General features: G+C 43.5%; 1 protein-coding gene across 1 annotated transcript in view; it reads left to right on the top strand.

Annotated features, from left to right (window-relative positions):
- Positions 1-16030, top strand: part of PGM5 (phosphoglucomutase 5) — a 201867-nt gene that overhangs the window by 160923 nt on the left and 24914 nt on the right. Inside the window, exon 10 of the mRNA XM_027105739.1 lies at positions 4885-5019. Coding sequence (XP_026961540.1) covers positions 4885-5019 — 135 coding nt within the window. The remainder of the gene's footprint in view (positions 1-4884; positions 5020-16030) is intronic.

Genomic DNA, 16030 nt, shown 5'->3' with positions numbered 1-16030 from the left:
TAGAATATTTCAGGCTTACGGAGAGCAAATACTGTCTTTATCTTCATATACCCAGGGCTTAGCCCCATACCAGATCCCTAAGGGTTGCTGTAAAATGTGTGCCTAATGAATGAATCCCAGACAAAATCAACCTGTTTGCGTAGCTAGTGTCACAGAGTGATGGGCTGCCAGGAAAGGACACGGCTCCTTTTCATTACACAAACTGTGGCAGACATTGAACCCTCCAAAAGAGACTAAGCTTTTTGTTTGGGTATCGGGACAAAGCATGCCTACACAACTTAAAAAGCAGAAAACCACACAGATGGAATCGTAGTGTTTCCCAGCAGATATCACCAGATGGGGGAGGGAGTAAGAGATTAGCGATCAAGTTCACGTGGCATGTATGAATATTTTTAATAATGCTATTCTTAACAAGCAGGATTTGAGGCCAGAGACGTTTCCAGGGTAAATTTCTTAGGGAAAATGACTGGTATCAAAGTTGCCTGAGACTTCTATTTTTTAGGAAGTAACAAGTGACCAGACATATTATTTTGTTCCCGGCTCTCTTTCTTCCCGCCCCTGCCAGTATGCTTATTTATAACGATAACTTTCACAGTTGCCTTAAGGAAACCAATTTCCTTCAGCAGAAGTCACAACATGATCTTACAGTCATACTTTTTTTTTTTTTTTTTTTTTTTTTGTGGTACGCGGGCCTGTCACTGTTGTGGCCTCTCCCGTTGTGGAGCACAGGCTCCGGACGCGCAGGCTCAGCGGCCATGGCTCACGGGTGCAGCCGCTCCGCGGCATGTGGGATCTTCCCGGACGGGGCACAAACCCGCGTCCCCTGCATCGGCAGGCGGACTCTCAACCACTGCGCCACCAGGGAAGCCCCAGTCATACTTTTTAAAATGTTGCTGCCACTAATGAGAAGAGATGCATAGAGAATAGTGACGTTCCGAGCCAAAAATCAAATCCTGGGCAGCAGTGTGAGGTGCTGCCACAGCTCTGCCCCGACCCCACCCTGGTGGCCAGCTCTTACCAGTAGGAAGGAAGGAGAGAACCAAGAGGATGAGGACGTACACAGAAACCCTCAGAACCCGGCAGATGCTCCAGTCCTGAGCATTTCATTGTAGGCTTCCATGGCTACCAGAGGAATGTGGGAATGAGGACAGAAACAGAGCAGAACTTAAGCAAAGTCTAACATCATGTGGGGATAGATTTAACACGGGAAATTTGTCATACTGTAATAGATAAATTGCCTACCTGACTGCATTCAGCAGGTTCATAAGGGACAAACTTTGGCTCCAGGGACATTTATTTATTTTTTAAACATCTTTATTGGAGTATAATTGCTTTACAATGGTGTGTTAGTTTCTGCTATATAACAAAGTGAATCAGCCATATGCACATGTATATCCCCATATCCCTTCCCTCTTACATCTCCTTCCCACCCTCCCTATCCCACCCCTCTAGGTGGGCACAAAGCACTGGCTTATCTCCCTGTGCTATGTGGCTGCTTCCCACTAGCTAGCTATTTTACATTTGGTAGTGTATATATGTCGATGCCACTCTCTCACTTCATCCCAGCTCCCCCTTCCCCTTCCCCATGTCCTCAAGTCCATTCTCTACGTCTGTGTCTTTATTCCTGTCCTACCCCTAGGTTCTTCAGAACCAATTTTTTGTTTTGAGATTCTATATATATATGTGTTAGCAAACGGTATTTGTTTTTCTCCTTCTGACTTACTTCACTCCATATGACAGACTCTAGGTCCATCCAGCTCACTACAAATAACTCAATTTCGTTTCTTTTTATGGCTGAGTAATATTCCATTGTATATATGTGCCACATCTTCTTTATCCATTCATCTGTCGATGGACACTTAGGTTGTTTCCATGTCCTGGCTATTGTAAATAGAGCTGCAGTGAACATTGTGGTACATAACTCTTTTTGAATTATGGTTTTCTCAGGGTATATGCCCAGTAGTGGGATTGCTGGGTCATATGGTAGTTCTATTTTTAGTTTTTTAGGGAACCTCCATACTGTCTCCATAGCGGCTGTATGAATTTACATTCCCACCAACAGTGCAAGAGGGTTCCCTTTTCTCCACACCCTCTCCAGCATTTATTGTTTCTAGAGTTTTTGATGATGGCCATTCTGACTGGTGTGAGGTGATACCTCATTGTAGGTTTGATTTGCATTTCTCTGATGATTAGTGATGTTGAGCATTCTTTCATGTGTTTGTTGGCAATCTGTATATCTTCTTTGGAGAAATGTCTATTTAGGTCTTCTGCCCATTTCTGCATTGGGTTGTTTGTTTTTTACTATTGAGCTGCATGAACTGCTTGTATATTTTAGAGATTAATCCTTTGTCAGCTGCTTCATTTGTAAATGTTTTCTTCCATTCTGAGGGTTGTCTTTTCATCTTGTTTATGGTTTCCTTTGCTGTGCAAAAGCTTTTAAGTTTCATTAGGGCCCATTTGTTTATTTTTGTTTTTATTTCCATTTCTCTATGAGGTGCGTCAAAAAGGATCTTGCTGTGATTTATGTCATAGAGTGTTCTGCCTGTGTTTTCCTCTAAGAGTTTTATAGTGTCTGGCCTTACATTTAGGTCTTTAATCCATTTTGAGTTTTTTTTTTACATTTTTTTCTATTTATTTATTTATTTATTTACATCTTCATTGGAGTATAATTGCTTTACAATGGTGTGCCAGTTTCTGCTTTATAACAAAGTGAATCAGTTATACACATACATATGTTCCCATATCTCTTCCCTCTTGCGTCTCCCTCCCTCCCACTCTCCCTATCCCACCCCTCCAGGCGGTCACAAAGCACCGAGCTGATCTCCCTGTGCTATGCGGCTGCTTCCCACTAGCTATCTACCTTACGTTTGGTAGTGTATATATGTCCATGCCACTCTCTCGCTTTGCCACAGCTTACCCTTCCCCCTCCCCATATCCTCAAGTCCATTCTCTAGTAGGTCTGTGTCTTTATTCCTGTCTTATCCCTAGGTTCTTCATGACATTTTTTTTTCTTAAATTCCATATATATGTGTTAGCATACGGTATTTGTCTTTCTCTTTCTGACTTACTTCACTCTGTATGACAGACTCTAGGTCTATCCACCTCATTACAAATAGCTCAATTTCATTTCTTTTTATGGCTGAGTAATGTTCCGTTGTATATATGTGCCACATCTTCTTTATCCATTCATCCGATGGTGGACACTTGGGTTGTTTCCATCTCCGGGCTATTGTAAATAGAGCTGCAATGAACATTTTGGTACATGACTCTTTTTGAATTATGGTTTTCTCAGGGTATATGCCCAGTAGTGGGATTGCTGGGTCATATGGTAGTTCTATTTGTAGCTTTTTAAGGAACCTCCATAGTGTTCTCTATAGTGGCTGTACCAATTCACATTCCCACCAGCAGTGCAAGAGTGTTCCCCTTTCTCCACACCCTCTCCAGCATTTATTGTTTCTAGAGTTTTTGATGATGGCCATTCTGACTGGTGTGAGATGATATCTCATTGTAGTTTTGATTTGCATTTCTCTAATAATTAATGATGTTGAGCATTCTTTCATGTGTTTGTTGGCAGTCTGTATATCTTCTCTGGAGAAATGTCTATTTAGGTCTTCTGCCCATTTTTGGATTGGGTTGTTTGTTTGTTTGTTATTGAGCTGCATGAGCTGCTTATAAATTTTGGAGATTAATCCTTTGTCAGTTGCTTCATTTGCAAGTATTTTCTCCCATTCTGAGGGTTATCTTTTCATCTTGTTTATGGTTTCCTTTGCTGTGCAAAAGCTTTGAAATTTCATTAGGGCCCATTTGTTTATTTTTGTTTTTATTTCCATTTCTCTAGGAGGTGGGTCAAAAAGGATCTTGCTGTGATTTATGTCATAGAGTGTTCTGCCTATGTTTTCCTCTAAGAGTTTGATAGTTTCTGGCCTTACATTTAGGTCTTTAATCCATCTTGAGCTTACTTTTGTGTATGGTGTTAGGGAGTGATCTAATCTCATACTTTGACATGTACCTGTCCAGTTTTCCCAGCACCACTTATTGAAGAGGCTGTCCTTTCTCCACTGTACTTTCCTGCCTCCTTTATCAAAGATAAGGTGACCATATGTGCGTGGGTTTATCTCTGGGCTTTCTATCCTGTTCCATTGATCTATCTTTCTGTTTTTGTGCCAGTACCATACTGTCTTTGATTACTGTAGCTTTGTAGTATAGTCTGAAGTCTGGGAGCCTGATTCCTCCAGCTCCGTTTTTCGTTCTCAAGATTGCTTTGGCTATTCAGGATCTTTTGTGTTTCCATACAAATTGTGAAATTTTTTGTTCTAGTTCTGTGAAAAATGCCAGTGGTAGTTTGATTACATTGAATCTGTAGATTGCTTTGGGTAGTAGAGTCATTTTCACAATGTTGATTCTTCCAATCCAAGAGCATAGTATATATCTCCATCTGTTTGTATCATCTTTCATTTCTTTCATCAATGTCTTACAGTTTTCTGCATACAGGTCTTTTGTCTCATTACGTAGGTTTATTCCTAGGTATTACCCCAGGGACATTTATTAAATATCACCCCATCCTTGTTACCTTTACCGCTTTCTGATTTCTACATCACCAGACCAAGGGATCTTGAGCATCTGTTCATAGTTTTGCTCCTAACCCTCCCCCAACATGAACCAGAAGGCAACAGAAATAGAATAGAGACAAATAGATAACCTTAAGTAACTTCTAGGTTTACCTCACTGTCCTGTTTGGTGCATGTAGAGAGCCAATTATAAATTGTCACAATGCCGAGCATCTTTGGATGATAAGAATACACTAATCTCCAAGGTCGGTATTCGTCATTTTTAGCTGTATATTCATTTGTTCACTGATCCATCCTTTGATATTCTTGCTCTTAGGGCCTGAGGATCATTTTCTCAGATGCATCTCGGCTCATCTTCCGGCTCAGTTCCTCCAGTGGTGTGCGGGCCACCATCAGACTGTATGCAGAAAGCTATGAGAGGGATCCCAGTGGTCATGACCAGGAGCCCCAGGTACCTGAACAGAGCTGTGCTCTCAGCACTGTGTGTCTTACTGCTCCTGGAAAACTTAAGGAGCTTTAGTGGGGGCGATTTGACTTTCTAGAGAGGTGTATTGATAGCTTCAGCTATCAGGGACAAAGTGCGGGTGACTCTAAGCAGATTTAACTCATTTATTGCAGTGTTTGAAACAGAAAAATTGCTCTCAAGCATCTATGAGTTTAGACCAGCATTTCCGAAACCACTTGCCTCTCTTGACTGTTCTGCAGTTTGTTGATTGTGGTAACCTCAAGAGAGGCACCTTGTATACACCAGTTAAGGAAATTTTGAGGTAGAGTCAAGCGGGTCAAACTCTTCAGAGCCTTGTCTATACTCATGTAAATGATGGGTTCCCAAGTGTTCGGAAAACTCTGGGTTGGACCATGTCCGTGAGGTGCCACTGTAGATGCTACCCAGGGCTTCCTCTCTGAGGTTGCTGCGTGGCCCACTGTGAGAGGAGGGGCCATGGCTGGTCTGAATTTAAAGTGAAGGGAGGATGCTGACACAGCTGGGCTGGCCTGTGTATGGCAGAGCCCCCTCAAGTTGTCAGCACAGAGCTAATTAAAAACTCACTTAGAAAAGCAACAGCACAACCATATCCTCATCCCCGTATTCGTTAAAGCTCCCGGCAACATTACTAAATACCAGAAAGTACCCATTATAATGTTGGGCACTTCCATCTACACTGCTAGCTGCCCCTCCCTGCCTTGGTCTCTAGTTCAGCCTGGGTTTTGAGGCAGAGTCCTTGAGGAAATGGTTCCTTGAGATGAAACCATTGGTTCCATCTGCAATGCTTCTTTTGTGGAGAAGTAGAGAAGCAAAGAAAAACTCACTGCTTCTCAGTGTAGAGTTGCCCAGGATTTTCAGGTATAATTTGCCAAAGTTGCACCATGGATGGAATAAGATACCCGGGAGGGTTATCTTTCTTTGTAAGTAATTTAGTGGTTTTTGTTTTTGTTTTTGTTTTTAATGGTATCTTTCTTTGGAGCGTCTCAAAGAACTTGATGAAAATGGTACCATAGAACCTTACACCTGACTCTGTAACCAGTGGATCTATCTGGAGTAAAATTACCCCAGATAGGGAAGAAGAGGACTGGGAGGCCTCTGTTGTCAGGGTCACTGAGAGTGTGAAGGGGCAGAGCACGAAGCCAGCATTGAGACTTTGGCCTTTCCTTCTCAGGATCCCAGGCTCTCCACGCAGGGATGTGCCACGCTCTGCCAGCATGATTTGTTACTGAGTATATTTCACCCCAGATAGTACCAAATCATGCAAGAATTGGAGGCTAACACTGTCTTTCCATATAAAACTCTTCTACGTCTCATGTTGGGAAGTGAGATTAAAGCAAGGGCCTGAAAGTCCAGAGCTACGTACAGGGTGAGGAATGATATTCCTGGCCTCACCAACTCTGACTCACTCTGATTCGAGGCTATTTTTCCCTCAACATTCCTTTCCCTATTTGCACGGGGTAAGTGGTTATGATGTTTTCTTATTTTTATTTACCTTTGCACTAACTGCAGAAGTATGCCCAAGCCATTAGACACATGTAAAAATACCCTATACACATATGAGTCTCTCTCTGAGGTGGTCCCCAAAGGCCAAGTGGTACCACTTTGTTTTTAAGGTTTACTTTGAAGTTGAAAACCACCACAGGTCTGGCTGCTAGAAGGTTGTGTGGTAAGTATATACGTCAAAGAAACCATAAGTAATGCTGGTTATAATCGCCATTGCTGTGTATTTCCCATCCTGTTGGTTTAAAGTTTGCCACTTTGAATGGTTGGGAAATCCCTTCACTGATAGGGCTCTTCTTCTGATCGCTGGTATTCCTTCCCTTTGTAACCCTAAGTGAGGGTTTTGCCGGACGTAGCGAGGTGGGCCTCAGAATATTTAGCTTATGATCTAGCTAAAAATTTTAGATGAAAATAGAACGCCTTGTTCAAAGACCAGACATCACTGGCTCATCATCTTAAGCTGTACTGTGTAATATATTTCAGTCAAGATACAATTTAGAGTAAGATTTAAAAAGGCATCTAAACCCCTAAGGAAGAGGAAGCAGCATCTCTCAATAGGCCCACCTGTCTCAATTACTGCTGAACTGTCCCTAGGCATCTAAGTTTAACCACTGGGGGGCCTCCTTCCAGCACTGCTTTCCAGGACTACCTGCTTCTGCCTTCCAAGAGCTCTGGAAGGAAAAGCCTGCGGTTAACTGTTAACAGAGATCAAAGATAAGGCCTTCTGCTCAAGCTGCTAATATTATTATTGGTCCAGGGCCTGGCAGGGCAACACCAGCGTGTGGTGCTTTCTTAGCTACAGAGACCTCTTCCACCTTTTTATTATTTTTTAAAATTAATTAATTAACTTATATTTGGCTGTGTTGGGTCTTCGTTGCTGTGCGCGGGCTTTCTCTAGTTGCTGCGAACAGGGGCTACTTTTTGTTGCGGTGCGCGGGCTTCTCATTGCGGTGGCTTCTCTTGTTGCAGAGCACGAGCTCTAGGCACGCGGGCTCAGTGGTTGTGGCTCACTGGCTCTAGAGCGCAGGCTCAGTAGTTGTGGTGCATGGGCTTAGTTGCTCTGCGGCATGTGGCATCTTCCCGGACCAGGGCTCGAACCCGTGTCCGCTGCACTGGCAGGCAGATTCTCAACCACTGCGCCACCAGGGAAGTCCCTCTTCCACCTTTTTAGCTTGTTCTGACTCAGAGCCCAGAAAGCAGAGAACAGATCCCCCCCACACACACACTCCCACTTGCACTCAGAAGCCCATAAAAGTACGTCTCTGGTCTATAGAGATTCCATTGATAATCTTATTCTAATGCAACAGGTATTTTTGGATGTTTTACCCACGCTAACAAGTTATTTAACAAGAAGACTCCCTTATTACTGTCATTTAACAAGAGTTCCCTTTAACTAGCTTATCAGCATCTGGCTCTTCTACTTTGCACATGGATAGTTTCTTTTCCAGACATTTTAGACACATGTGAACAGAACATGTTTTAAACATTTATACTGTGGTTGCCTTGTGGAAGTATTCATAACTATCCTAGTGATGCAAGTAGGAAAACTTGTGATACAATCTATATGCACGTAAGTCTCTACTCCTGAGTGTAGATTTTCCATTTGAGTCCTTTTGTCTAACAGTGATTATGCTATTTGTCTTAAGCTGATGTAAAATAATTTCTTATCTACATCAGAAAGTATTTTTTTAAAAATTCTGTTCATGTGGACCTAAGAATTGGTGGCGAGGGGAGGAAGGGTGGGGGAGGGCTCTGATGAGTTGCAGAGGTGCTTGCCTTGCCCTCACCCTGTGTCCTTGGTAAATTAGGAAGGAAAGCTTCCAAGGCCTATTTCTTGGAGATGACACAGTTTTCAAAATACAAGCTTACTTTAATTTTACTGGCAATCAGTAGGCCTTCAATGAGCCCTCACACCAGCTGGGAATAATTTGGAAAAAGGGATGAGCCAAAAGAATTTAAATTCACAGGTAACCAGAAACAGTCCAGTTATTTCCATTTTCTTTCCCACCAAGCTTATTAGCAGGACCGCTAAATTCACTTTTTCTTCACCTTCTTTCCTTGTCCCTTTGAGCCTGAGGGTGGAATAGCTAATAAACAATAAAAGATCCAAAAGGAAAAGGAAGGAGAAGTTTAGCTAAGGCCTGGGGTAATCACAGGCTGATAATCAGTTCCCTGCTAATCAGCAGTTGGCTTTGGAACTATAATTGCAGATTGTAACCGCGCTCCACCCCTTCCAGCCCCTGGAAGGAGACTGATCTTCTCTAACCCTCCTTACAAATTGAGGGAATTTATGTATGTATTTCTGATAAGCTGTACATACAACACCTTAAAAACTAATATCTAAGCACCAGAAGTCTCTCTACACTGGATTCCTCTGTCAAACCAAAGGCCATCTGGTGTTTTGTCCTAGCTGTTCTTATTTTGACTTTATAATCCAGCAATATAAAGCCCAGAGCCCTTTTGTACTATGCTGGGAGAGCATATAATTTATCTGCTAAACCACGGTACTTCTGAGAGTGAAAGGGGGCACTGATCCCAGATAAACAGCTGGTTACTCTAGCTACACACCTTCTTGCTCTCTGAGATCTGCACACCTCTTTGGAGACGGGTTTCTAAGAGCGTCAGCAATATAAACCCAGTAGTACAGAGAGAGCAGGCCAGGAAGGGAAGAGTTAGATCAGTGGTTCTAACCCGGACTGCACATCAGAACCAATTGGGGGCCTTGGTGAGGATAACACGCCTGGGCCTACTCTCGGAGATTGACTTTAATTATTCCGCCTGGACTTATAGTTTAAAAGAGCTACCCAGATGATTCTGATTAGCCGAGTGCGTCTCAGACTTTAAGGTATATATGAATCACCTGGAGATCTTATCAAGCTGAAGATTCTGACTCAGGTTTGGGGAAGCCTGGAGAGTCTGCATTTCTAACAAGCCCCAAGGCATATTGTGCTGCTGGTACAGGGGCCGCACTTGAACGGCTAAGAGTTAGATGAACTGTGAAGCCCTAAAAACAGGACCTTGAAAAAAAAATTTTAAGGGGGAAATTTGATTTTTATTTAGATATTTTTTCCATTTTCAGAATTAAACTTTTTTAAAAAAAATTAAAGTATATTTGATCAACCTTGAAATCTTTAAAATGGTCGAAGGGGCAACACCTGTTTTTAGTGCCCTTGCAGGCATGGGCCGCTGTCCTCTAGACTTCTCAGTTGCCCGGTGGACTCCACGTGAATGTCTTGTAGATCTTTCCAACTTGACGCCTGCCAGCGCTCTGCTCCCCTCCCCCACCAAACCCTGCTTCTTTCAGTGTCTTCTTCATCTCAGTAAATGGCAGTTTCATCCTTCCAGTAGGTTCGGCCAGAAATCTAAGATTCATCCTTGACTCCTTTCTTTCTCTCCTACCCCACATCCAAGAGCAAATCCTATCAACTTGACCTTCAGAACACAACCAGAGCCTGACCCCGACTTACCATCCCCACCATTGCTACCCTGGGCCAAACTACTGTCCTCTCTAGACGATTGCGGTGCTCTCCTCACTGGCCTCCTTCCTTCCAGTCTTGCCCACACCCTAGTCTCAGCACAGCAACCAGAAGACTTTTTTAAAAAACATGTTAGATCACCTCATGACTCTAAAATCCTCCAGTGGGTCCCCAGCTCACTCAGAGAAGAGCCGAAACCCTTCCTGTGGTCTCAGACACAACTGGAAATGGCCCCTTTTCTCCCTCTGACTTCACCTCCTACCTCTCATCCTGTTTCTCTCTCCACTGCAGCCATTGTTTGGTGAATATGCCAAGAATACTCTGCCTCATGGCACTTAACAGTGGCTGTTCCCTCTGCCTGGGATGCTTTTCCCTCTGATATCTGCATGGCCTTCCCCCTCACTCCTCAATGAGGGTTACCCTGGCCACTCTACATAAAATAGCCCTCGTACCCGAGTGCGACTTAGCTCTCTTGCCCTGCTTTACTTTTCTCCATAGTACATAGTCCCGTCACATACATATTTACTTGTTTATTTGTTTTATTGTCTGTCTCCACCCAGTAGAATAAAACACCAGGAGGCCAGCGCTTAGTTTTTTTTCACTGTATCCCTAATGCACAGAATGCCACCTGGCACACGGTAAATGTCCAGTACAATTTTGCCAAATGAACGAAAATACAAACAGTCCCCGACTTATCATGGTTCAACTTGATTTTTCTACTTTTTGATGGTGCGAAAGTAAGAAGCATTCAGTAGAAACCGTACTTCTAATTTTGATCTTTTCCTGGGTTAGCGATATGTGGTCCCATACTCTCTGGTGATGCTGGACAGCAGCACTGAGCCACAGCTCCCGGTCAGCCACACAATCTCAAAGGAAAACAATCAATGGATACACTTACAACCACTCTGTATCCCTACAACCGTCCTGATTTTCACTTCAGTACAGTATTCAATAAATTACATGAGCCATTCAACACTTTATTATAAAATAGTCTTTGTGTTAGATGAATCTGCCCCACTGTAAGCTAATGTAAGTGTTCTGAGCACGTTTAAGGTAGGCTAGGCTAAGCTAAGGTGTTCCGTATGTTAGGTGTGTTAAATGCGTTTCCGACTTACGGTATTTTCAGCTTAAGATGGGTTTATCAGGAGGTTCCCCATCGTAAATCAAGGAAGATCTGTATTCAGTGTTAATTGCTTTGCAATGTCTCACGCTGATTATATCACACAGGAAACTGTACTCAGTATGAACCTTGGTGCTACCGTCAGGTTTTCTTCTGTGATTGAGGGTTTGAATAAAACCAGTTGTCATTTTTAAGGTCTACAATGTGCCAGGCACCATTCTACATATTGGGTTGGCCCAAAGGGCAAAACATTGTATGGAAAAACCCAGACACACTTTTTGGCCAACCCAGTATTTTAGATGTATCCAATATTTTATTAATGGTTCCAGTGGCCCCCAGAGTGGAACTATCGTCCCGCTTTTGCAAGTGAGTAAACTGAGTCAGGGAACATTCAGTCCCACGGATCAGGTAAGGTCTGGATTGGAGATTCATACTAGGTCTTAATAAAACCCATGTTTTGAGGTCCTGAGGAGGTCCCGAGGAGAGAGAATTTCTTCTTACCTGTGCTTGAACCCAAGGTTGCACCTGGAGCCTCGGTTCAGTGTTACTGAGAGACTTTTTTCTCACACCAACAACCAATTCTCTGATTCTTAGCCACCAACTGGGTGTCTAACAGTTCAATTCAGTTGAGATTAACTGCGTTGAGTTAGCCCAGACCCACAGGTTAAGGGCTCAGTCCCACAAGATTGCCCCCACTTCAGACACTAGCTGCAAATGGGCACCCAGGCTCCCCACATTTCCGCCCATTTGACTACAAATTCAGGGGTTCCCATGATTTCCCCCTTAGGCTTGATAATTTGCTAGAATGACTCACAGAACCCAGAAAAGCACTTTACTTACTCTCAGTGATTTTTTATAAAGGATGCAACTCGAGGACAGCCCAATGGAAGAGACAGGGCAAGGTACACAGGGAAGGGTGTTCAGAGTTCCACGCCTTCTTCTGGTATGCTGCTGCCGGAGCGCCCTGAGGTCTTCGCCAGCTCAGAAGCTCTTTGAACCCTGTTGTTTAGGAGTTTTTGGAGGTTTCATTACCTAGGCACAATTGATTAAATCACTGAGTGTTCCTGATTGAACTCAGTCTCCAGCCCCTCCCCCTTCCTGGGACATGGGGGTTGAGTGGAGGGTTCCAATCCTCTCATCACCTGGTTGGTTCCTTGGGCTACAGTCCTCATCCTGATGCTGTCTGGGCGCTCACCAAGAGTCACTTCCTTAACATAAACTCAGGTATGGTTGAAACGGGCTTATTATGCTTGACACTCCTGTCACTCAGGAAATTCAAAGGATTTTGGAAGTTCTGTGCCAGGGACAAAGACCGAATCTATTCTTTATTATACTGCACGTACAAATGTTGATAACGGTGAGTGCTTTGAGAACAACCAGTTTTCTCCTCCTTAATTTGAATTAGCAATGAATAGGTTATTAAAAATTATTAAAAGAATAATGTTATAAATACATACCAGTTATGTTTTATAGCTAATAGGGATCTAAAGTAAGTGGTTAAAAAGTTGGAGAATAAAGTTAGATATTGAAATAATGGGCGTGTTGTGGAAAACTTGGAAATAGAATGGAATTCAGAAGTGACACATAGGGATTCCCTGGTGGCGCAGTGGTTGAGAGTCTGCCTGCCGATGCAGGAGACATGGGTTCATGCCCTGGTCCGGGAAGATCCCACATGCCGCAGAGCGGCTGGGCCCGTGAGCCGTGGCCGCTGAGCCTGCGCGTCCAGAGCCTGTGCTCCGCAACGGGGGAGGCCACAACAGTGAGAGGCCCGCGTACTGCAAAAAAAAAAAAAAAAGAAGTGACACATAAATGGACATTAACTTAGGCATTCAATTTTCATAACAAGATGAAAAAATATATATGTATATATGTGTGTGTTTATGTATGTATGTGTTTGTATATTTATATACATATACACACATATATACACATGGTTTTGGAATCATACTACATAAATATATATCAAAAACAACAGTATGTCGTATTCAAAAAGAAAACCAGCACACAGATGTATTAATAGCCATACATGCAAGGAAAACCATGAAATACTTCATTTTTCTCCTCAGAGTTTAGTCTGTATTGCTGTAGTTTGGAGGTATGGGGGAGGGTGGAGTGATGCAGAGAGAGTTGAGAAGAGCAGCACGTGGTTAAAGGGTTGGGATGTAAACTCTATGGCCAAGTTGCAGAGCTGGCTCATTTTGCTTGAAAGAGAGGCGTGACCTGGAGGTCTTCAGGAATTTAAAGAATAATGTGATGCAGAGAAGGATGACCAGCTGTTCTCCATAACTGATGAATATGTAATTTGAGGAAATAAATTCAAGCTGAACTGGAAGTGATTCAGATTGCCTGTTAGAACAATTTCCCAACTTAAGATGGCTGGTTTGTGCTTTTCTAGAAGTCTCCATGACCACAAAGATTCAAATAATTTTTAAATATGGGCAAGGGTGGAAGGAACAGAGAAAGGTAACATTTCAGCGTATTCTTCAGCCTAAAAATTTTGGTTCTGTGATTATTACTTTTTAAAAAAGAAAGAAAAGAAACAAATTCTGGTGAGGTGGGTTAGATTTCCCCCTAGTGGCCTAGAAAGGAATTTAGTACAACTGTTTTCACCAATCAGAGTCACTTGGAGCTGAATTAAAATTGAGAAAGAAGCAAACATGTATGGGTTTTCTTTATTTCTACTCATTTAGGTGAATTGTCCATTAAAAAAAAGACAGGGCAAACAGTCCTTATTTTTCTCACTTGGATATTGAAATCTGGACTCACGCTCTGCTATTACTGTGGATTGTTTTCCCTGGAACTGAGGGACCTTTCCTGGGATGGTCATCTGATGGGGTGTGATAAACTCCCTTGGGCTTGGAATTTGGCAGGTGTTTTGAAGGGGCTAGTGACTGTCGCAATCCAGGGCTGTTTAGGGTTTTGACGACAATGCGCCTTTCCCTCGGCCTCTGCTGGGATCACAACTCCCTTTAAGGTACGGAGTGTGTGCTGGCTTGGGGCAGAGACTCACCCTGTCCCCCCACACAGTGGACATTCAGGGACTTGTGGGAAAGCGTGTGCCTTGATGACAGCTGGCTGTCACTCGTGTCAATCCCACAAATAGGGCCCATCTTAAATCCTCCTTTTTTTGCAGTATATGCAAAAAAGACCCTTGCTCCAAATCTTGTCAGACTGTCTTGATATTGCTAATTTATCCCAAGAACCTAGTGGTCTTAAGAAGTAGAACAGCTAAAAGTCATGCCTTGATCCTGGCTCTGGGTCAATTTTGAGTTAAGGTTTACAGACCCAAAGCTCTGAAAACAAATTAGATTTCCTCTCCCCACGTCCCCGCGTGTCATTCAAAATAAAAACAAAATCAGCTTTAAAAATAAAGGTAAGGAAATCTAACAAAACTTTGGTATTTTTTCTCCTTACAAGGCTATTTATTTCGGCGCTTCTGCTTTATTGTGCCCAAAGCACATACTTAACCAGCTATTGGTTAACCTGGAGTCTTGCTGGATCTTGTTAACTCAGCCTGAAAAGGGAGCATGAATGAATTTGCCTTGGTCACACAAGTACAGAGGGTCACTGGCCATAACTCCTCTCGCCAGGTGAATGGGCTTGACAAGCTGTGGCCGGCACAATCTGGCTTTCCCAGCATCCTCTTTGTTCCAGCTCAGACGCACAGCACAACCAAGTTTCCATGCCTTTCAGCAGAAAGCTACTGAAGGCTCATAGGCTGGTGGTGATTCAGGCTTTCTTTGAATCAGTGCCCTTCTTTGGTGGAGAGTAAATCCTTTGCTTTACTCATAAGTTAAGAGTGTACCTTGGCAAATAAACACTGATGGTGAACCTTGAGATTGCCTGTGACATTCAGAAGAAGGCTCAGGACGAGACCATGCATTGAAGCAGCCTGAGAAGGAGGCGGCATTGTCTGGCTTCCCCACCACGGTCACGCTTTTTTCCCATGATGAACGCGGGGTCTGGGCAGTAGAGGTGAGGAATGTGGCTGTTTTTAGCTCTCCTGTCTGCTCTTGGCTGATTTTAAGTTTGATGCCCTAATCCCCAAAAGAGAAACCCTATTCAAGATGCAGGTTGGGGGGGGGGGGTTCCGCATCCTTTGTTTTCGCTTCCCAGGAAAGTTGGGAGGTATGACGCAAACTTGGGGAGAGCAGGAGAGCAGCATATTAATAGCAGAATACTTCAGCCTTAGGCAGGAGGGAAAACAACGAAAGGTTTATGAAACTCTTGTTTTACTGTTTTTTGTTTTTTAGGGGAGGAGCGGGTGGTTGGTTGCTTGGTTTCATTTCCGAGCACCTTTGTTGGTAGAAGTCATCATGTAAGGCATTGTTTGGTAGGTATTCGAAACTTAATTATAGGGGCATGGGAGGTAGATGAGGCTATAAGAGTGTTTTAAAATGTAGGTTTTATTATTATTGCGGTATGGTGAGGCCAGTAGGTGAGGAGAGGATTGTCATTGAAAAGGTAGCTTGTTACTCACCATTCCCAAGAGGTGAGACAAGGCACTCCATGCACTGCCACGGTGCGGGGGAGGGGGGGGGAGGAACCAGGGTTGGTTATGAGGCAGAAGGAATAGGGGGAAATGTAGCTAAGAGCTTTTATTGTGGTTTCCATGGAAAGGAAGAAGGGAGGCAGGGTTCGTAGGCTTAGGATTAGCTAGTTTGAACAATTTCAGCAGGCTCTGGGCATAGGGCTTCCTACGTTCCTAGTTGTCGGGTACTTGGCCCTGGGGTGATTAGGGCAGGTGGCTAGTGGTCTGAGTGTGAGAGCCCAACAAAGCAGGTGGTTGGGGAGTGAGCTCTAATTATAAAAGAGGGGGCCCCCAGGAGAGCTCTCTGCTCTCTCTAGAAATTAGCTAATCCTGAAGGAGCTGTCCCTTCCA

This window comes from Aethalodelphis obliquidens, unplaced genomic scaffold (assembly GCF_003676395.1).
Source record: "Aethalodelphis obliquidens isolate GAN/ISIS:26980383/991018 unplaced genomic scaffold, ASM367639v1 scaffold7, whole genome shotgun sequence".
Classification (NCBI taxonomy): Eukaryota; Metazoa; Chordata; class Mammalia; order Artiodactyla; family Delphinidae; genus Aethalodelphis; species Aethalodelphis obliquidens.
This window is presented reverse-complemented; position numbering and strand designations above follow the sequence as displayed.